Source organism: Artemia franciscana, chromosome 1 (assembly GCF_032884065.1).
Source record: "Artemia franciscana chromosome 1, ASM3288406v1, whole genome shotgun sequence".
In the NCBI taxonomy this organism is placed as follows: Eukaryota; Metazoa; Arthropoda; class Branchiopoda; order Anostraca; family Artemiidae; genus Artemia; species Artemia franciscana.
The window spans coordinates 27,378,278-27,400,806 of NC_088863.1; the positions used below are offsets into that span (position 1 = coordinate 27,378,278).

Genomic DNA, 22,529 nt, shown 5'->3' on the forward strand with positions numbered 1-22,529 from the left:
ACTTCCTGGGAAGGTTTAAAGAGGGAAGCTTTGAATAGATTTTTAGGGAGGAGGAGTGTGCGTAGCAGTGTTGGTGTCAGGCGGTTTGGTGCTGCAATAGTAATTGTAGTAGTGGCATCAATCTAAGAAAAACAAACCGTGTTTAAAACAGTTGACCGTATAAAACGTGTGGTTTAACCCCCATTTCTAGGACTATAATGAAAGAGAGGTTAAGATGGCTGGGGCAGGTTTTGCGGATTGACGATGATAGATTGCCAATAATTCCAAATGAAAAGCAGGTAGTCTTAAGTTGGGGTTGGAGGATGTCGTAAGGAAAGATTAAAGGGAAATGGGTACTTCCTGGAAGGTTATAAAGTGGGAGGCTTTGAATATAAAGAGGTGGAGAAAGACCATTCGTAGCTGTGTCAGATGTCTTTGTGCTGCGGGAAATTGTTAAAAGTAGTATTTGTCGAACATTTAAAACTTTAATTGCAAATGTCTTTAATTCCTGAGTGACAAAATAAGGAAATTTACCCTCTTCAATTTGTTAGAGCTAAATTTGTCTAGGATGAATCTTTTGCCTTGAAACCCCACATCTATCAAAGATTAGGTCGCAACGTTGCAACTGGCTCTAAAAAACTCTTTCTAGGTCGCAAATAAATTGTAAAAAAGTGATTCTTTTATATTATAATTTTGAGGTGTTGTGAAATTTTCCCTCCTCGTGGAGTAAAAATGACGAATCATGAAATCGTGAAAATTTTGGATCGTGAAAAATTTAAAACTCCTCACAGCACCGCGATTGATAAAATTTGAGAAACAATACCCAAGAGATAGACGAACCCTCCCAAAAGACTTCGGACGTTAAAAGTTTCATTTGACGTCATAGTACTTTATCTTGCCTTAATTTGAACTTCGGAGCGAATTAGTTGCAAGATTTGATGCTCTGTAGTTGATGATGACGATAGATCTGGTCGTTGTGCTAAGGTCAAGCGACAAATCATCAGGACTAGAGAGTGCTGGAGAGATGCAACTTAAGCCAACTTGGTAACAGTGATCACATGGTAGATGTGGTTCAAGAACCATTCTCTAGTGATTTAGAATTGGCACCGAAATACAACAGCAACTTTGGATTGAGTATGCGAGATGGTTGGGTATGAAAAACCGCATCATCCTCCAAGCTGACTCTCTATTGTCTTCCAAGAGTGTTATGGTATTGAGGACTGGGAGGGGTTTTCCCACTGGAATTTCAATGGTTTGGCCTACCATTCCTTGTTGAGCCTCTTTTTAAATTCCTCAGGCGAGGAAGCAGAAATAGTCTCTTGGCTTAATTGGTTCCAATCGTTCACTACTTGCTGGCTAGAAACGTCTAGTTGGACCTTGGTGTTAACGGTGGATTTTAACAGCTTTTTAGAAAGTTCTCGTGTTTGTCTTTGGTGGGAAGGGAGGTCAAACAGCTTCTGGTCTGCTTGCTAGAGATACCTGTAGGTGAGCATCATGTAATTACTCCTACGCCGAAAAAAGTTTTGGGAGGTTGGCATATTCTACTGCAGTAGGGCTGACTGGGTAAACCGTCGATGCATTTGGTGGCTCTCCTTAGCGTATTAGCCTAAATAACAGAAAAGATAATGAAAAGTTTTATTGAGGAGCTTTAAAGTCCCCTGGGGGCTTTAATTACTTTCCATTTTGGAAATACTGTGCAGATAGTTGCAATGTTCATGTTCTACCTCTACCTTTAAATATTTAGAATAGTAATACTGTTACTTTTTTCAGGTAGCGTTGATAATTTAAGTTTTTTTTCAAAACAAACTGACGTGACACATTATTAAAGAAAATTATATTTCCAAACAGAAGTGTTTAAGCTATCTATAATGCATGTAGTCAAAATCATTCGAAGTGCCACAAAAAATGTGTAAGAATTTATTAAAATAAGACATTATATTGTAATCTTTTTTTGGGCACACTCTAGGCTCATGGTTCAGCTAGGCCTATCATGAATTAGGTCTACTAAAATCATCTTGATATTTGGAACTTGCAAGATTTGCCCTGTAGAAGAAGCAATCTTTGGTAAAATTCTAGTTGATTGACTTCTTGCTATCTCAGATAGGTGTTAGGTTAGTAAAATGAAACTTTCAGGGATGGGTCTACAGGCTAAAGTATGTCCCAGGAAGGTATTTTGAAGTATCAAACTCCACTACTTCTCCCTCTAGAGGGCCCCAACCTTTGACGACATTTCAAAATATGTGTGTAATAAAAGTGAAATCTTGCAAAATAGGCCTTGAATGAAGTACAACAAAATTGTTTTCAGCTTCACAACTTTGTTCAATCCCAATTTATAAAATTTTAAAGATATGCAAATACATTTCCTAAATTCTGAAAAAAACATTGATATGGCTCAGAATTCTACTCAAATTTCAAGAATTACATTTTCAGAACTAAAGGCAAAGAAAAAGCAACTGGTAACTGAAAATTAAGGTAAAATATTGTTTGTCAAAATTCAATAGGTATAGACCTGTCATGTAGACGAATTTCAGGGCTTGCTAGAGGGAGAAGGAGCGGAGGTGGGTACTTTAAAATACATTCCCAGGATACACTGTAGCCTGTAGACCCTTCCCTGAAAGTTTCATTTTCCTAACTTAACCTCTTTCTGAGATGGCACAAAAGTCACTCAACTAGAATTTTACCAAATCTTCTAAAGGAAAAATCATGGTATTTGCCTAGAGAACTAATGGTCAATGTTCCTATTACCTGAACAATTGTTTAGGGTCATGAAACTATTGTTAATAGATACATTTTGACTTTTTGTACATCTTTTCTCTCTTGCAAAACTATGGCAAACTCACTGTTATGGAGTTATTATATATTTGCACATTAAGAGGGGGGGGGAGGGAGTAAAGCATAGCATATATTAAATACCAGGCAATGGTTTAGTTTACATATTTAATATATGCTATGCTTTACCCTGACCCCCCTAATGTGCAAATATTGTAGCCCAAATTTGTTTCTAAACTATTACAGATTTGCAATTTCAAATATCCAATCACAAAATGGAAATGATTGCAATTCTATATGTGTAAATACAAGAATATTGTGGCTGGAATGACTCCATAATGGTGCATTTGCAGTAGTTTTGCAAGAGAGAAAAGATGTTCCAAAAGTCAAATGCATCTATTAACAATAATTTCATGACTCTAAACAATTGTCCAGGTATAAGAACATTGACCAAAACATTTTGCATGTTGCCCTGCTACAATTTACCTGCTCCCCCTTGACTTGCAAGTATATAGCCAATTGTATATAGTTGTTTCAACCCCTTCACCTGTAAACAGAATCATCTATGATGAAACAAAAACTTAAAATAAAAAAGCTGTGAGCATCAGAATACATTGAAACACAGGATTTAGGCTATATTTTGCACATTAGAGGGGGGTTTTAGAGGTAAATTATAGCAAGATTACATTCAAATGTGTTAACTAGGCACATTATTTGGTAAATTTTTCACAGTTCATAGCATATTTTGACTATTAGATTGAGTATATGGAGTCAATAATATGAACTGCAAAAAAAATTACCTATTATTCTGCATTTTATGATGCAAGAATTACCTTAAATTACAGGCTTGGAGCAATCTAAGGATTTTTCCTTGTAGAAACTCCAGCGTTGACAATATATGACACATAGTTGCATAGATAAACTTGACTTGTGGTTTGATGTTGCTGATTTGGAGTGCTTCCCAATTATAGTTCCATTCTTTTGTTGACCATTTGTTGTCAAGATAGTTCTTAAACAGTTGATAATACATGACACATAGTCGAATAGATACACTTGACTAGTGGTTTTATGTTGCTGATTTGAGTGCTTCCTAATTGTAGTTCTGTTCATTTGTTGTCAAGATTGTTCTTAAAGCTGTCTTTGGTTTGGGCAGCAATGGTATCTGGCAGTAATTTGTTCCAGAGGTTGGCAACACAGTTGGTAAGAAAAAGGGTGCATTGCTGCTGTGAGGAGAAATTCCTGGATAACTGCAATAATGGTAGTGTTATGATAGTGAGGGCTGGGAGGGGTTTTCCCCACTGGAATCTTCAACAATTTTTTAATTCTAGGCAAGCTGCTTTTTGCTATATTTGAAAGTAGTTAGGTTAGAAAAATAAAACTTTCAGGGATGGATCTACAGAGTAAAGTATGGCCTGAAAAGGTTTTTTGAATTGTTTTCTTGACATGTTTCCTGCTTTCCAGTTAGTTATCTGGGCAATTACTTGCATCATAACAAAATAAAAGTAGTATTCTTATGATCCTTATTTCATGTTTCTTTTCAATAGGCTATAGTAGCCTTGGGCACTAACTAACCAACTCTGACAATGCACAGGGCCCTTTCTAGGGTTGGTGGTACCCAGGTTGCTGTGTTATGGTCAAGTGACAAACCATGAGGACTAGAGAGTGCTAAAGAGATGCAATTTAAGCCAACTTGGTAATAGTGATCACATGGTAGGTGTGGTTCAAGAACCATTCTCTTGCAATTTAGAGTTGGCACCACTGCACAATGGCAACTTTGGATTGAGTGTGTGATATGGTTGGGTATGATAAGTCCCAGCCTACTCCAAGCTGACTCTCTATTGTCTTCCAAGAGTGTTATGATAGTGAGGGCTGGGAGGGGTTTTCCCACTGGAACCTCCAACAATTATCTAATTCTAGGCAAGCTGCTCTTTGCTATATTGGAAAGTAGTTAGGTTAGAAAAATAAAACTTTCAGGGATGGATCTACAGAGTAAAGTATGTCCTGGGAAGGTTTTTTGAAGTATCTACATCCACTTCTCTCTCTAGTGGGCTCTGATTTTTGATGATCTTTAAAAATCTTGGTTTTATAAAAGTGAAACCTTGCAAAGTAGATTTTCTGCTTAAATGAAACACACAAGAAAAGTATTTTCAGCTTCACAATTTTGTTCAATCCAAATTTACAAGGTTTCAAAGATTTACAAATATATTTCTCAAATTTAGAACAAACCCACTGATGTGACTTGAAATTTTAATCAAAACAGAAATTGCATTTTCAGAGATAAAACCTTTGGAAAATACCTGAAAATTAAGGTATAATGCTGTTTAGTCTAAATTCCAATAGGTATAGCCTAGTTCTGTCAAGTATCACAATGAAGCTTTTTTTTTGAAAAAAATAATTATAAAGTAAGAAAAAGTGCTTAGTTGTTTTCCTAGATCATAAAATTGTCTAAATTTATTTGCTTACAGGCTAACTAATGAAGGACAGTTTACCAAAATTCAAAAAATCTCCAGGATTAGTATTTGAGAAAGTGTTCTAAATTCTCAAAAACAGATTCACACTTGATTTTTATCTTGAAGCAAAAGAAATTTTTTGTTTGGTTTCAATTTATTACTCAAATATGCCTTTTTTTTTACTTTTGGCATGTCTCCCTCTGAAAGAATTTTGCTTCTTCTTCACTAATGAGGTTAACCTGGTCTTGTTTTCTTTGTTGTATAAACTGCAATGCAAATTGATTGCATCTTTTAGTAGTCTACATTTTATATTAAAGTCCCTATACCCTTCAACTTTTTTTTTGAACTCTTTCACACCATTTGTGGATTTTGTGCTTGTTGTTTGGCCACAGATGGCTAGTCAAAAAACAGCTATTTTGCAACCTATCATCCAAGAAAGTGGGATTGAAACAGATTCCTGTACTGTTTATTCTCAGATATATGACCATTAAACATTTGCCTAAAACTTTGTATATGAAAGTCATGTAGTATATATCATCTCAAACCTTTAGAGCTCTTGATAATCTGGCCAGAGGGGTGCCCTCAAAAGGGATGGATAGAGCTTGTACAAAATATTCAAAGGAAGAGGATTTTCCATGGGAGGCAGCAAAGTTTCTAGATCTAAATATGCCTTCATAAGTATGTGTGCATATATTGGTATTATTGATACTTCTTCTGTTGTCTATGCAATTTGTTGCTACAACTAAGCTTGAACTTTGGATCCCATTCTACTAAGCTGAGATCAAACTCCTGCATTACCACAGGACTACTGTTATTCTAAGTTATAAATTTGATCTGTACCTCACTTCTTTTTATTCATATTAGGCTATTGCATCAAATCAAAGTAACAGATAATTGATTTTAAAAAAAGCTTGGAAGAAGCATAATTGTTGATCTTATGTGTTAATATTTTCGATGCTATTCCATTTCTTTCTTTTTAGAACACAATTAAGGCGATGCCTGAGTCAAGCTGTACCAGATACTTCAGCAGAGGCTGCTCAGTTTCCTGAAAAAATCCAGAAAATAGTCAATGATATATCACAGCTTAGCCTTTTTGAAGTAGCAGAATTGAATAAACTATTAAAAATTACTCTTAATATATCAGATGTCCCTGTTATGGCCTATGGAGGTCCAGCAGCACCAAAAGCTGAAGAGGTAAGGATATGGAAGAAAAGGCCCTGTTTAATTGCTGATATTCTATTTTATTTTTTTTGTGCTAACAGAGTCCATGCATAGAAAAAGTATCATTTAATTAAAAAATAAATAAAGTCTTCTGCCAAATATTTGGTTAAATCAAGCATAAACCCAAGTATTGAAACAGTCTAATGTCTTGAAGACAATGCCTGAATATCTTCAGTTCTAAAGAAACAGTTAAACTTAGTTCTGTACAAGAGAACTCACTGGCCTATTAACCAAGTGAAGAGTTGTTTCTTTCTTCACTGGTGAATTGAGCTGTTACTGTTTATTGTATATTTCTTGAACATATGTACAAACAGAGTGCATAAGAACATCCAATAACTCTTGTCTTAATGTTAAATCAGACACCTGTTTGAAGAATCTAGAGTCACAGGGATCACTTCCATTCATGATTTCTCATGAATAGTAATCACATGATTTTTCATGAAAACTGGGATCATGTAATATTTCAGTAGCTTTTGATGGTGTAGACAAGAGATTGCAAAACCATTGATTGCAAGCAACTGGCAGCAAAAACACACCTAGTGCAGAAACATCCACTTTGTTTCCATTTTATGTTTTTTTATTTTCACATTTTGGTTCTTATTTTTTATGGCCTTTGTTATTAAATGCATCACATTATGAGTTAAGATTTGGAATTTACTTAAATATACCTAACAATGAGTAAAAATATGAATTTGACAAATAAGCACCAATTGGCATTAAACAAAACTAGGAAGGTGATAGAGAAAAAAAAACTTTAGCAAAAGATCTTGATAATGTCAGCACTCCTCTACCAGTGGGCATGAATTTCCCCACCTGTGACTCTCTTTCACAAAAATGTGTACACATTAAAGGCAAAGATTTAACCTGTGTCCCTTAGCCTGTTGCTGGTTCAAGAGAAGTCAAGAATCCGCCTCGTGTATCTCTGCAATATGTCACTGCAAACTGGTTCTTGTGGACACCACTGGTTCCAGCAAAATTTTTTTTTATAATTTTCATGTTGAATGAAATTTTCATATGGAAACTGATTTTTTTTTACCCAGATAAAGGACGACTTTGCCTACTTGCTTTGTTATGCAAGTGTATCAATTGAGAAAAAAAAGAAACGTTAAAGTTTTTGTAAAACCTTTCATTCCAGTATTGAAAAGGATTTGGCCCAGAATTCTTCCTTAAGAAGAGAGAAGTTAGCACAACTTAAATCTGAATCAAATTTTTTATAATCTCAAATTTTCAGAGAATTAGACAGTAACAACTTAAGTATCTTTTTGTGTTTCAGAGATCATTGCTGAAAACAAAAAGTCTTACAAAGATAATGAAATAATTGAAGCTATATTTTAGAAGCTGTAGATGTATTGTTTTACAATTTTAAAAACAAAGGTGAGATAATGTCTGGTACTCAATCTCTGCAACTGTTTGTAAATACAGTTATGAGAAGAGGTGAACCAATGAGTTGTGATGTAGTTTTACAACTTGAAATTGTCTCAGATTGCTGCAGTTATTTTTCCATGCAACTTGACAAACCAACCAATATGGTTGATACAGCTCATTTAGCTATTTTTGTATGAAGGGTTTTTCGTAGCTTCCAAGTAAAAGAAAAGCTTTAAGAATTTAAAGACACAATGGAGGTCAGGACATATGCTCTGAAAAAAAAAAAAAAATCATCAACTCTGGAATTTTGGGCTTGGCAGCCAATGAAAGCTTCTGCCATAGTAGATAACAATAAAGGATTCATTACCTTGTTTATTAAGGATAACAGCTTTCAGAAACTTCTTTCTTACCACTGCATAACACACCAGTAGTTATTGTGCAGCAAAGTTTTGAGTGTCAGCAATTTGATGAAAATAGTTATTAAAGTTGTACATAAAGCAAGAGCTTATACACTCTAGGGATGTTTGTTCAGGACTCGGGATTTTTTGAAAGTATTAGGTGAATCACTCCCTGAGATAAACATCCTGCTTGGCTGCAAGATTCTACCTTCTTGTAGATATAACAGAAACTCTAAATACTCGTAAATTTTTTCTTCAAGGCAAAGTTGTAGAACCATTTCAAATGTTGTCTCATTCACAAAAAGCTCAAGCATTTGGGGAAAAATCTCACCCAGGGTGATTATAAACACTTTTCTTGTTTGAAGCAGATCCTTGACAAGAAGTACATTCACAGTTCCGTTACAACGTTTTAACAAAGAACATATTCGTATTTTTCAAACCTGAAAAATCAACACATTCGAGACTTCAAAAATATTTTGATTTTAGCACCAGTTCATCTCATCTTTTGTAGAGATTGATGCTACAGAATTCCCCACATGTTTCATGCAACATTTTGAAAAAGACAAGCTTAGCAGCGAAGATGGAAATGATCGATAAAAGATTTTTCTTACAGTTACTCTTTTCAAGCAATGTAAATATTTGGCCTTTGTTCCTAAGCAAAAATATTCAATTCTTGTTCAGTTTGTTTCGTGACTGTAGACAATATTCAACTCAACATACCTCTGTGAGATTTTATTTTCTTGAATGAAATTCGTTGAAAATAGTTACAGGATCTGGTTAACTGACAAATACTTGGACAACCGCATTCGAATGGTTGCAACATATAACCCTAATGTTAATAAAATTGATGATGACAGAAAAGGTACCACCCCACAGATCAAACTATGTTTTTCTTATTCAAAATATTTTTGTTAATTTGTTTAGATAAGTTAGAAGTTTATATTTAAGGGTAATAATTTACAATATAATTCAAACAAGACACATTATTTCTTTACTTTTTTGGGTCGCACAAACTAAACTTTGTGAGCTGTAAACTTGTTCAATCCCTTAAAATTTTGCCAAACACTGGTGTAGACTGTTTAGCTGTTGTAGACAATGCCAAAAACGGAGTTCAAGTAATTTTATTGTAAGAAGGCTATGTAGTTTACTGTCTGATTAGGAGCAATATTCTTCTAAATTGGTCGAAATTTCATTTTGGCTATATTTTTTTGGGGGGTACACCCAAGGAGCTAAACTATGCTCTTTATCCTTTCTAATTGTTTCAAGAGTTTATTGTTGGCATAGCTGTAAGGTTGTAGATGACATGAGCATTTTAAGTTCAAGCCATATTTTTACTCTTTCTCTGGAAATTATTATTGGCTTCTTACCAGGGTTGTTACTTGCCAAAATATTTGGGAGGGTTAGCAAGAGATTTTACCGAATGTCTGTTCATTTTCACTGCCTATTTTGTCAAAAATTAGCGTAATGTCCGTTTCAAACTCAATACGTAAAATCACTACACGAGTCGGTAAAACTGCTGCATTTACCAACCGAGATTGAGGGGGTATGTCCCCCTCCCCCCATACGTGACGTCCCTGCTACTTACTCAATACATTGAAGTATAGCCTATGAAATATAGACAAATTGAAGCTATTTTAAATAACAGGAAGGCGTTCTTTTTTGTCATTTTCTTTCTTTTAGCTACCAGCTCTTTAATAAAATCCTTTTCTAAGCTTAAATTATTTAGTATTCCCATGGTTGCTCAAGAACTACTTATTTCTCCTAAGGTCAGTCTGCTCCTGATTACGTCAGAAATTCTGATCTCACTAAAAACTTGATATCTACAATTGCAGATATTAAAGAAAGGGTTTCTTAAAGTATTCTTGGGTCTTTCTTATCTACTTTTTAGAATGGTTTTAATTAGCTTCTCTGACTTCCTGGGAAATTTGACGCCATAAACTTTGGATGGAAATATCTGCAGTCTGATGTCCTCTGCCACATTCTCTAAGCTGACACATTTAGCTCACTAAATCTTCAATGAACTTTGGGTTCGTTTATTTTAATGAAAATCCTTTTTTCTTGGGTTTTGTAATTGAAAAGGCATTATTTGACACTTTTGCTGGATATGACATTTATTTCCACTCACCCTAATCTGAAAATATGGGACTAATCAGCTAAATCCATTACCCGGCATTCCAATAATTTTTCAGTGGGTCACGGGTGTGCTTTTTTTTCCTTTTATTGTTTTCAGGAATATGTAGAGACAAAAGTTTTTGATATCAACATTATCTATTTCGTGTTTCACAGGTCTAAAACAAAAAGACGTTATTTAAACATCTAGCCAATATTTACAGTAAGGACAGTCATTTTCAATACTTTTTCTCCCGTGTAAAATTTGTGTCTTTACCTCCAGTCATTTAGAATTATTATTGCTCCCTTGTTGAGTTAGCCTATTTGAAAAATTTTTTCTTTTTTTTTTTATAGGAGGAAGAGGTGCCAGCAGCTCAAGTGCAGACAGCTTTTACTGTCAAATTGATGAAATATGATGATAGCAAAAAAGTGGCACTAATCAAGGAGATGAAGAACTTAGTTGAAGGCATGAATTTAGTCCAGGTGCGATTTGAACACTATTGATTGTTTTTTTTTAATTTAGTAGTAGTGCGCTTTTGTAATTTGAAGATCTATTTCTAACTTCTATGAGCGGAATGTGTTATTGATCATTGTTGAAGAGATTTTGTTACCTGTTTTTTTTTTTTATTGTAAACTCATTTTCCGAATGAATTATTTCTATATTTTACAATTTTTTAAGAACAAAATTATATATCGTTAGGCTAACCTGCGTCTTTAAATTAGCAGATAAACCAATGATTGCGGTATTGTATTAGTGTAGCCAAACACAGTTTAGTGTTAAGTTCAGTTAGACTAACCTTAAAAGGAATGCCCTCAATAGTATATTCACTGCGTTTTAAGCACTAAAGATTATATTTAATCTATTCTGAGTCCAGTTTATAAGAGTTTGTAGAACTCTGAGGTCTGTACAAAGTTAAATAACATTGAAACCAGAAATATTGACTACTTATGACAAGTTCGCTTATGACTCCCTTCTTTTTAACACCAATGAATTTGGGAATGGTATCCATTATTCCACTGCTTTTGGTCTCCTGCAATCTACAGCAATGCTCTACTATAACATCCACTGGGCCTTCAAGAATCCCTATTCCACAGTATGGATCCAGTGTTGCGGTTGTATATAATCACCACTATTTTCGTGCTGAATTGTCATCAGCACACTGAAACATCTAAATAAATCAACGAAATACAAGTCAATGTTTAAAAAATATGATAAAAAACAAATGAATATAGGCGTTTAGTAATAAATATAAAATTTAGTCCAAATAAGTAATTTTGGTGTATAGGTACATACAGATCCTAAGATGGAGGGGGAGGTATGGAAAACGGCTTCTTTTGTTGTGTGTAGTACAGTTTTCAAATTTTTTCTGAGAGATGGCTGCTTTAATCAACTCTAGGAAAGATAAATCCCCCTTCCTTATTCCCTCTATCTCTTTAGGATCGATAGTTTCTACGTTTGGCATATTCAGTGAGTTTTAATGACGTTTTGACGTCCTTCATTCTAGATAAAATATTATCCAAAATACAAGTTTTATTTCTGTAAAAATATTTTTTTTTATTGAAAAGAATTTTTTCTATGGGTTTGGATCAGGGATTTATGTTTTGAACTTTCTTGTTTTCATTCAACAGCGTGTGGTTTTTGGTCTAAATTTGCCAGATGACGAATTGTTTTGGTTTAATCTTGACCTTTGAACAAGATTTTTTTGGAAAAGTCTGAAAAGACTCATTTTTAATTCTACGTCTACTAGTCATTTTTTTTCAACCAATGCTTAAAATTTAAAGAGTAAGTGGGAAACAACGTTCCAAAAATCCCCCCCACTATATTTTCACTTGAAGTAATATTTATTAAACGCAAGTTACAAGTATGGCTGTGGTGAGCTAAACCGGCCCGTAGATCCCGTCAGTATAGCACTCTAAATGCCTTAATAAGGCATAGGACCTTACAAGGGTACTACAATCAAAACCAACTTGCCGGAATTTTTTCTCCTTGGTAATGTCCGTAACCATAATCGAGGACAAAGGCTTCAAATTTTTAACATGTTCATGTGATAAGCTTAATATCTGTCCTTTTCAGGGGTTACTTACGCTGGAGCAAAGCTAAGGAATAACTTGGGGCTGCTGTAGTACAACAAATTCTTCTTTTGGGGGGGTGGTGGTGTACATAAGAGTTTTAGATAAGATTTAACCGTTATTTAATTCGCATTGATCGTAACATGTGATCGTGTTGAACCGATTGTTTTAGCGATATTGGAAGAAAGCTCATTAAAAAGAAAGTTACACGTTCTACTGACTTTTTAAATAATAAAAGAAGATGAAACAAAGTAGCAGTATCTGCCATTTTGTAGTGTAAAGCAACAATTTTATTCCAAAGGGTGCCAAAAAGCCATCGAACCCGAATTCTGAAATAACAAATGCACTTTAATACATGGAAAAACTGTATGTTGAATATCCCAGTTTCAGAGACAGCACTACCTCACGCTGGCACATTCACATCAGAAACCGATCTATACTTCATCTTGATTCAGAGGAATACTTTTTGATCTTGCCTTTCCTAATGATGCTGAGGGTTGATACCACCCCTCCCGTTGCGACAATCTTTTTCTATGTAGGATAAAAGGTTACATTGACCTGTCTACGGGCAACGAGGGGAAAAGTGAGGATGGGTGTGCATCTCGGGCGTCACCAAGAAATTTCTGGGGGTGGGTTTAATATCTTCTTGTTTCATGGGGAGGTATTGCCCCCCCCCCTACGAGTGTACTTATTGTATGTAGTGCTGCAGAGGTTTTTGCATTTGTTATCTTGTTTTGACCCCCCCTCCATCTTTTTAATATCTATTCTAACTGTTTATTTATATTTTTTTCTTTTTTGTTATTGGGCCTTGAGTTATTGGGCAATTAGAATTATTGTCTATGCAAATTTTTCGTTCCAATTTAGATCTCATTCTTATTATACATGTTTATGCATATACAAAATTGGCTTCAGAATGTTTACGGTTAGTTATTGGGGGGTTGTATCCAACTAATGTTTTTAGTAATTTGTGTTCTTTTTTTTAAGTTTCATAAAGAAACCGGATCTTAAACTAAGATTTTGATTCAATAGTAATTTGTAGATATATGTTGGAAAGACACCTGGGAAAACTGTGAAATGATTAGATATAAATTAAATAATAGAACAAATATATGTCAGATGGATCACTCAGCTACATAGATGCTTCAATCTTCTTTATTTCTGACTCTGTAAACTTCTTTTTTTGTGACTGTCACATGAGCGTTTGCTAAATATGTATTTTGCTTGAGTTCAACATCCCTCTTAACATTCCCTGAAACCTCAACCTAATATCCTACCTGTTCTTAAGATATTTCACACATTCCTAGGTTGTCAAATGTGCGCAAATATTTGCAAATAGTGTATTTTGATTTATTTCAGCATTCCCCTCAACAGGCCCTAAAATTGTGTCCAAATACCCTTGGTGCTGGCCTCAGGCACCACCAAGCTGCCTGAGGCCGACATAGCTACGCACCTTCCTTCTGAATCCCAATCTATTTAAAGTTTCCCTCTATACACCCTCTCAAGAAGTTCCCATTTTCCTTAAATATATCCTTAGGACATTCTCCCAACCCATTCGGGGAGGACTTGATTTTCATTGGCCGTGGACGGTTGGCCGACAAGGACTATCTTTGGCAATATGTCATCCTTCATCCACAGAACTTGTCCTGGTCATCTCAACCTTTTTCTCATTGTAGCTCTAGAAAGGAGAATTAAACCACATTATTTTTGTACATCTTACTGTTTGAAATACGGTTGATCAGTCGAGTACCCAGAACAACCCATAGGCAATTTCTCTGGAAAACATCTAGCAAATCCTCCAATATTCTAATCTTGGTTCGCAAAATTGTCTTCCTAGTCTTTGAATTTAGTTCAACACCCCTCAACGTTCGCTGAAGTTTCACCTTAGCACCCTTAGCCTTTTTGGATCCACCTGGGATAAACAAATTCGCTCTTTTTACGATAATAAATCCAATATGTAAACAATGGGCAAATTAGGTAATTTTCAACCTTCGCCTATGGGGCTGTTGGGGGTCATATCATCCCTGGAGGGCATAGTTATTGTCCTTTTAACTTTTTTTTTTATGAAATGCCTATATCAAAGTTTTGATAGGATGTCTTTGTTAAGAAGGAAGGGCTGTGAAAAGGGTGGGGGGGACTGCCCTCTGATCACTTTTGACACTTAGAAATAATACTAGTACTTTTGATTTCCAGTCAAATGATCCACATTCAAAGTTTCTACAACCAAACCTTCCATACGAAGTGGCTCTGGAAAAAACAACAACAATACATTGAAGCCTTATTGCTGTTTAGTATAGGCAATGTTGTAGTGCCACCTCTGACAAAATGGTGATAAGTGAAACACGGATATCCCTTGAAAGTTCAGCGCTAAATCTATATATATAAAAATAAGTTGTCTGTGGATGGATGGATGGATGTGTCAGGTGACGTCACCTGAAAAAACTGGATCAGGTGACGTCAAAACTGAAAAAACTAAAAAAAGGCAAAAACTACAAAAAAAACTAAAAACTAATAAAAAAAATAAAAAAGCTAAAAAACTAAAAAAACTATAAAGGTAAAAACCAATAAAAAACTAAAAAAAAAAAACTGAAAAAACTAAAAAAAGGCAAAAACTACAAAAAAAACTAAAAACTAATAAAAAAAGTAAAAAAGCTAAAAAACTAAAAAAACTAAAAAAAAACTAAAAAAAGGTAAAAAACTAAAAAAAATAAAAAATAAAAAAAAACTAAAAAATAGGAAAAAACTGAAAAATAAGCTAAAATAAAGGTAAAAACCAATAAAAAACTAAAAAAAAAGGAAAAAACTAATAAATGACGACACTCAAAGAGAAAGCGACCAGGACAAAAGGAATGTTCGATTAGCAATCAACAAAGCACAGGGACACAGGGAGTATAAATGACGACCAGGACATAAGTAAAAAAAAAAACTATCTATATATATAAAAATAAGTTGTCAAACTAAAAAAAGGCAAAAACTACAAAAAAAACTAAAAACTAATAAAAAAGCTAAAAAACTAAATAAACTAAAAAAAAGGCAAAAACTACAAAAAAAACTAAAAACTAATAAAAAAAAATAAAAAAGCTAAAAAACTAAAAAAAACTAAAAAAACTAAAAAAAGGTAAAAAACTAAAAAAACTAAAAACTAAAAAAAACTAAAAAAAAGGAAAAAACTGAAAAATAAGCTAAAATAAAGGTAAAAACCAATAAAAAACTAAAAAAAAAAACTGAAAAAACTAAAAAAAGGCAAAAACTACAAAAAAAACTAAAAACTAATAAAAAAAGTAAAAAAGCTAAAAAACTAAAAAAACTAAAAAAAACTAAAAAAACTAAAAAAAGGTAAAAAACTAAAAAAAATAAAAAATAAAAAAAAACTAAGAAAAAAGGAAAAAACTGAAAAATAAGCTAACATAAAGGTAAAAACCAATAAAAACTAAAAAGAAAAAAAGGAAAAAACTAAAAAAAATTTTCATCTAAAAAACTAAAAAAAACTAAAAAAGGTAAAAACTAAAAGAACTAAAAAAGAAAAAAATAAATGACGACACTCAAAGAGAAAGCGACCAGGACAAAAGGAATGTTCGATTAGCAATCAACAAAGCACCGGGACATAGGGAGCATAAATGACGACCAGGACATAAGTAAAAAAAAAATTAACAAAACTAAAAAGAAGGTAAAAACTACAAAAAAACTAAAAAGAAAAAAAAACTAAAAACTAATAAAAAAACTAAAAAATCTAAAAATCTAAATAAACTAAAAAAGAAAAAAAAAGGAAAAAAATAAAGGAGAAAAACAAAACTAAAAAACGCATGTATATACAGACCGGTACACCGGGATACAAATGACGACCGGGACACAGGGAATATAAATGACGACCGGGACACAGGGACACAACTACAACGGGGACACCGGGGGAAACAGGGGGATATAAATGACGACCGGGACAAAAAAACTAAAAAGAAAAAAAAACTAAAAACTAATAAAAAAACTAAAAAATCTAAAAATCTAAATAAGCTAAAAAAGAAAAAAAAAGGAAAAAAATAAAGGAGAAAAACAAAACTAAAAAACGAATGTATATACAGACCGGGACACCGGGATACAAATGACGACCGGGACACAGGGAATATAAATGACGACCGGGACACAGGGACACAACTACAACGGGGACACCGGAGGAAACAGGGGGATGTAAATGACGACCGGGACACCGGGACAGGGAATGGTCGATTAGCAATCACCATCAACAAAGCTCAAGGGCAATCATTAGAATCATGAGGTATAGATCTGAATACAGATTGTTTTCCCATGGACCATTATATGTTGCATGTTCAAGAGTCGGTAAACCTGACAATCTATTTATATGCAAAGACAATGGGACAGCAAAGAATGTTGTATATTCGCAAGTTTTACGTAGTTAAAACCATATATATATATATCTATCTATATTCACAGGTGGGACATAGGGACACAACTACAATGGCGCGTAACTATTATGGCGCGTAACGACTTACGCGCGCGGGGGGGCTTGGGGGGGGCGCGAAGCGCCCCCACCAACTAGGTGTTGGGGTGGCGCGAAGCGCCACCCCAACAGCTAGTCTATATATATAAAAATAAGTTGTCTGTCTGTGGATGTGTGGATGGATGTGTCAGGTGACGTCACCTGAAAAAACTGGATCAGGTGACGTCAAAACTGAAAAAACTAAAAAAAGGCAAAAACTACAAAAAAAACTAAAAACTAATAAAAAAAATAAAAAAGCTAAAAAACTAAAAAAACTATAAAGGTAAAAACCAATAAAAAACTAAAAAAAAAACTGAAAAAACTAAAAAAAGGCAAAAACTACAAAAAAAACGAAAAACTAATAAAAAAAAGTAAAAAAGCTAAAAAACTAAAAAAACTAAAAAAACTAAAAAAAGGTAAAAAACTAAAAAAAATAAAAAATAAAAAAAAACTAAAAAAAAGGAAAAAACTGAAAAATAAGCTAAAATAAAGGTAAAAACCAATAAAAAACTAAAAAAAAAAAGGAAAAAACTAATAAATGACGACACTCAAAGAGAAAGCGACCAGGACAAAAGGAATGTTCGATTAGCAATCAACAAAGCACCGGGACACAGGGAGTATAAATGACGACCAGGACATAAGTAAAAAAAAAAAACTATCTATATATATAAAAATAAGTTGTCTGTGGATCTGTGGATCGTGGATCAGGTGACGTCACCTGAAAAAACTGGATCAGGTGACGTCAAAACTGAAAAAACTAAAAAAAGGCAAAAACTACAAAAAAAAACTAAAAACTAATAAAAAAAATAAAAAAGCTAAAAAACTAAAAAAACTAAAAAAAGGCAAAAACTACAAAAAAAACTAAAAACTAATAAAAAAGCTAAAAAACTAAAAAAACTAAAAAAAAGGCAAAAACTACAAAAAAACTAAAAACTAATAAAAAAAATAAAAAAGCTAAAAAACTAAAAAAACTAAGAAAACTAAAAAAAGGTAAAAAACTAAAAAAACTAAAAACTAAAAAAAACTAAAAAAGGTAAAAACTAAAAGAACTAAAAAAGAAAAAAATAAATGACGACACTCAAAGAGAAAGCGACCAGGACAAAAGGAATGTTCGATTAGCAATCAACAAAGCACCGGGACACAGGGAGTATAAATGACGACCAGGACACAAGTAAAAAAAAAAATTAACAAAACTAAAAAGAAGGTAAAAACTACAAAAAAACTAAAAAGAAAAAAAACTAAAAACTAATAAAAAAACTAAAAAATCTAAAAATCTAAATAAACTAAAAAAGAAAAAAAAAGGAAAAAAATAAAGGAGAAAAACAAAACTAAAAAACGAATGTATATACAGACCGGTACACCGGGATACAAATGACGACCGGGACACAGGGAATATAAATGACGACCGGGACACAGGGACACAACTACAACGGGGACACCGGGGGAAACAGGGGGATATAAATGACGACCGGGACAAAAAAACTAAAAAGAAAAAAAAACTAAAAACTAATAAAAAAACTAAAAAATCTAAAAATCTAAATAAGCTAAAAAAGAAAAAAAAGGAAAAAAATAAAGGAGAAAAAATAAACTAAAAAACGAATGTATATACAGACCGGGACACCGGGATACAAATGACGACCGGGACACAGGGAATATAAATGACGACCGGGACACAGGGACACAACTACAACGGGGACACCGGGGGAAACAGGGGGATGTAAATGACGACCGGGACACCGGGACAGGGAATGGTCGATTAGCAATCACCATCAACAAAGCTCAAGGGCAATCATTAGAATCATGAGGTATAGATCTGAATACAGATTGTTTTCCCATGGACCATTATATGTTGCATGTTCAAGAGTCGGTAAACCTGACAATCTATTTATATGCAAAGACAATGGGACAGCAAAGAATGTTGTATATTCGCAAGTTTTACGTAGTTAAAACCATATATATATATATCTATCTATATTCACAGGTGGGACATAGGGACACAACTACAATGGCGCGTAACTATTATGGCGCGTAACGACTTACGCACGCGGGGGGGCTTGGGGGGGGGGGCGCGAAGCGCCCCCACCAACTAGGTGTTGGGGTGGCGCGAAGCGCCACCCCAACAGCTAGTTTGAAATATAATAATCTCATGCAAAATTTCATTATTTACTTCAACATTGGGAGTCAAAACTTGATTTTGAAAGCCTCAAAAATATACTGAAATTTCTGTAATCAAATGTAAAGACTTTTTAAGGTATTATACGAGTTACAAGGTTCAGTTGTAACTTTTCTCCCTTTTCAAGGTGTCACCTTTTCATTTAAAAAAGTAAAAAACAGCACAACTACCCCTCCCCCCCTCTTTGATTTTGAAATATACATTTTACACTTTCATGAATTGGTGTCGACGGCTAAAATCAAAGATAATAAAGCATAGGTCAAATAAGATACATTTTTTACATATTCTTATACACTCACCTTCGTAAAAAAGAGGTTACGTACGTATAGAGACAAACACGAAAATTATTTTACAGTGACTGAAAAGGTTTACGTGTTTCCACGCTTCTTATCACCCTTCCATCAACTCTATCTGGTATCAAGGCGTTGAAATAAATTTTCCAGCTTTGACAAATTTCTTTCAACCTACTAGCTAGCAGCTAAATCTTTTTCACCCAAGGCCAAGTAGAAACTCCTTGCTTTTGTTTATGTGCTAAAGTGTAAGCCTATTATAATTTAATATCTATTCGGCTGTTACTCAAATATCGACAAAATAGTATAAGTACTTCTCAAAGGCAAACTAAAAAAATGGTGAACATGGGCGGATTAAAAATTAATTTTGACAACCCTGTCCCTTTGACGATTTTGAGGCTAATGCTGCTTTACTGAGAACAAGGCTTCACTCGCGGAGCATGCTACTCTTAATCCTCTAGACCTGTCTTGCTTCTCGATAATTCTTTTCTGTTGTATGTGCTTACTACCCATACAACTCGTATAGAAAATATCTTCTTACTAGGGCTAGCAGTGTATAATTAAGTAATTGAGGATAAACCTAATCTTACTTAACAATATTATATATATATATATATATATATATATATATATATATATATATATTTTTATATATATATATATATGTAAAATTAAGAATTAGCTTAAGTACTTTATCTTCTCGTAGAGACTAAGTATTTGGATTTTTAATTTTATAAGTTATGAATTTTAATTATCACTGGTATGAGGTCAGTCACGTCGTCTGTAATCCTTCCGTAAAATAGCTATTTTTAAAGAAATTTGAGCTTGGAAAATCGATTTTGTTAACTTTACCGCTCTTCAACGGTAATGAGTCTTGTTTTTTGTACCAATAATAATTGTAGCTATTCAAAATCAGAGGGGATGAGAGGTAAGTCGTTTTCTTGTCCCTGTGTTGCTAGTGAACTAGTTCATAATTGATTAATATATAGTATGTCATGAAAGTGGTCAAAACGTCCATTGATAGGAGCTCCGAGTAAATTATTGTTGATTTCTAGCGAACATATTTTGAAACAAAACAACTTAAATCAAAGAGTGAGCAGTTGCTTTATTATATTATCTTATCTTCATTATTTTATGAAGACAATAAAATTAGATTTTTTTTTCAAATTTCTAGCCGCTTTTGAAACAAGAAAAATAGTTTTTAGTTCTGTCTCCAACCTCTGGCTTCAAAGGTTAAACAGGAATTCTGGCTTGTTCCTTCCATGTAAATCCTCCTCCGTCGGAAAACCCTTCCCTTTCGACAATTCTCTCTAAAATTTTCATCAAATGTAAAATTGAACAGCCAAAGGGAAATTTTATTGAGTAGCCAAAGAGAAGACATTTGAATTGAACGAATAAAAGCGTATAATTGTAGAGAAATTATTATGAAGGAGGGGCGGTGGGTCATTGTTTAGACAAGGGAAGGGGGAAGGGGAGATGCCTCAAAGAGTGCCTTTTAATGTCATAACATCCTTCATTGACGTTTCTGATAAATATACGATTAGTTCTAGGGAAGGGGGAGGGGGGATTGAAATTGATATCTAAGCCCTCGTGTTTTCCGGGAATATTTCTTATTTACGCCTTTATTATGAAAGTAAAGAGTAGCATTAAACCCTAAACTTGCAGACTTGGTTCTTATAGGAGACAGCTGTTCCCTCATTAACTCCCCTTAGGTGGTAGAAAATTTGGTGTAAGCTCATCCGATTGGAAATTAAGAGTTTGTTTGTACATTTAAAGTAAAAAATGATTGGAGAGCAAAGCAGCCCCCGTCATAGAAGCTTTTTCGATATCTTGATATACACCGTGCATCTCAAGAAGTGAAGTTAGGTTAAACCCAATAAAATATTCCTAAGTATAATGAAAATATAATACTTTGGAAACAAATTTTGGTCATATAATTGCGCATTAAAGGGGACGGGGTAAAGTACAGCGGCTCTGCATGCATAATATATTAGCTACAATTATACTGATATTATGAAGTAAGAATTGTTTTCTGACTTCACATTGTCTAAATACTTTACCCTCAATCCCTACCCCCCGAATGTGCAAATATGTAGCCCAAACTATATCCAATCTGTTCTGTCAATTCCCTTTGTCTTTTCTTCCGCTAATTTTGAAAGAAACTAGCGAAAGAAACCAGTTTAGTGTCCAGTTTACCTGAGATGCAGGGGGTATATCGGGCAAGTACTTTAATGAATAAAGAATAATTACTCACTTTTTAGCATTTATCTTTTTTATATCTGTTTTGTTTATACTTTATTTTCTTTTACCATCTGACTCGTTTAATCTTTGAATGCTGCCAAAAAGCATTTTAAACTGCAATTTAGTTTTCTCTTTCAATATTATTTAAATACAAAGAGAGACATTAAAAAAGTTTAGGAGAAATATACTAGCAATAAGTTTTTTGTTATTTTTCTTCCAGGCTAAGAAGTTTGTGGAAAGTGCTCCAGCTGTTGTCAAAGCAGATTTAAGCAAGGAGGAAGCCGAGAAACTAAAAGATGCCCTCGCTGCTGCTGGTGCTGTATGTGAAATCTCTTAGAATTTGAATCAAACTGATTTTTTTACATGTTGAATTAAATAGCTAAAACACTTTATATTCATACCTTTTCTTAGTTTATCATTTAGTATTTGGAAGCAGAAAAGGAGTGTTTTTGTTTTGATTGTTGCTGTATGTTTTATTGGGTTCCACATTTGGTGTATATTTAGGACTAACTTGACCCTATTGTTCCTACTGTCAACCCAGCACACTCTTAAACAGTCTTTTTTGATACCCACACCACTCTGTTCAAAACTTCCGCTTTGGTCACCTCTCAAAGCTCCCAAAAAATATGATTTGTTTTGTATTCTCTTCATAAACTAATCTCCATTTTGTGTCTTTTTATTAATCCTCTCTTTAAACGCTACTTTTATAAAAAAGAGGGACAGTATTGGTACCTTATTAAAATGTTTGACACCTTAAATTATCCTCAAAAAATTTCTAAAAGATACTATCTTTATAAGCGAGCAATAATTGCGTATGTATTTATGTATGTTCTCGAAAAAGGCTCCATTTTTTTTCAGAAAAATCGATATATTAGGATATTTTCGCATAAAAAAAAAAACGATCTAGATAGGTCAGAAGTCTGAGAAAATTCGTTAAAAGCTTTAGCTCTGGTCTTTGCAAATGACGTCATGTAC

The 22,529-nt window shown here is 33.8% G+C and overlaps 1 protein-coding gene across 1 annotated transcript; it reads left to right on the forward strand.

Moving 5' to 3' along the window:
- Positions 1 to 1,757: 1,757 nt before the first annotated feature.
- Positions 1,758 to 21,946, forward strand: LOC136027874 (large ribosomal subunit protein bL12m-like). Its single transcript, XM_065705290.1, has 4 exons — positions 1,758 to 1,888; positions 6,179 to 6,392; positions 10,646 to 10,774; positions 21,775 to 21,946. The coding sequence occupies exons 1-4, from the start codon at positions 1,848 to 1,850 to the stop codon at positions 21,889 to 21,891; spliced, it is 501 nt and encodes a 166-aa protein (XP_065561362.1). The 5' UTR covers positions 1,758 to 1,847; the 3' UTR covers positions 21,892 to 21,946.
- The last annotated feature ends 583 nt before the right edge of the window (positions 21,947 to 22,529 follow it).

Coding starts and splice junctions, on each gene's coding strand:
- LOC136027874 (XM_065705290.1), top strand. CDS start 1,848: ATGCATGTAGTCAAAATCATTCGAAGTGCCACAAAAAATGT. Junction 1,889..6,178: donor CGAAGTGCCACAAAAAATGT/GTAAGAATTTAT, acceptor CTTTCTTTTTAG/AACACAATTAAGGCGATGCC. Junction 10,775..21,774: donor AAGGCATGAATTTAGTCCAG/GTGCGATTTGAA, acceptor TTTTTCTTCCAG/GCTAAGAAGTTTGTGGAAAG.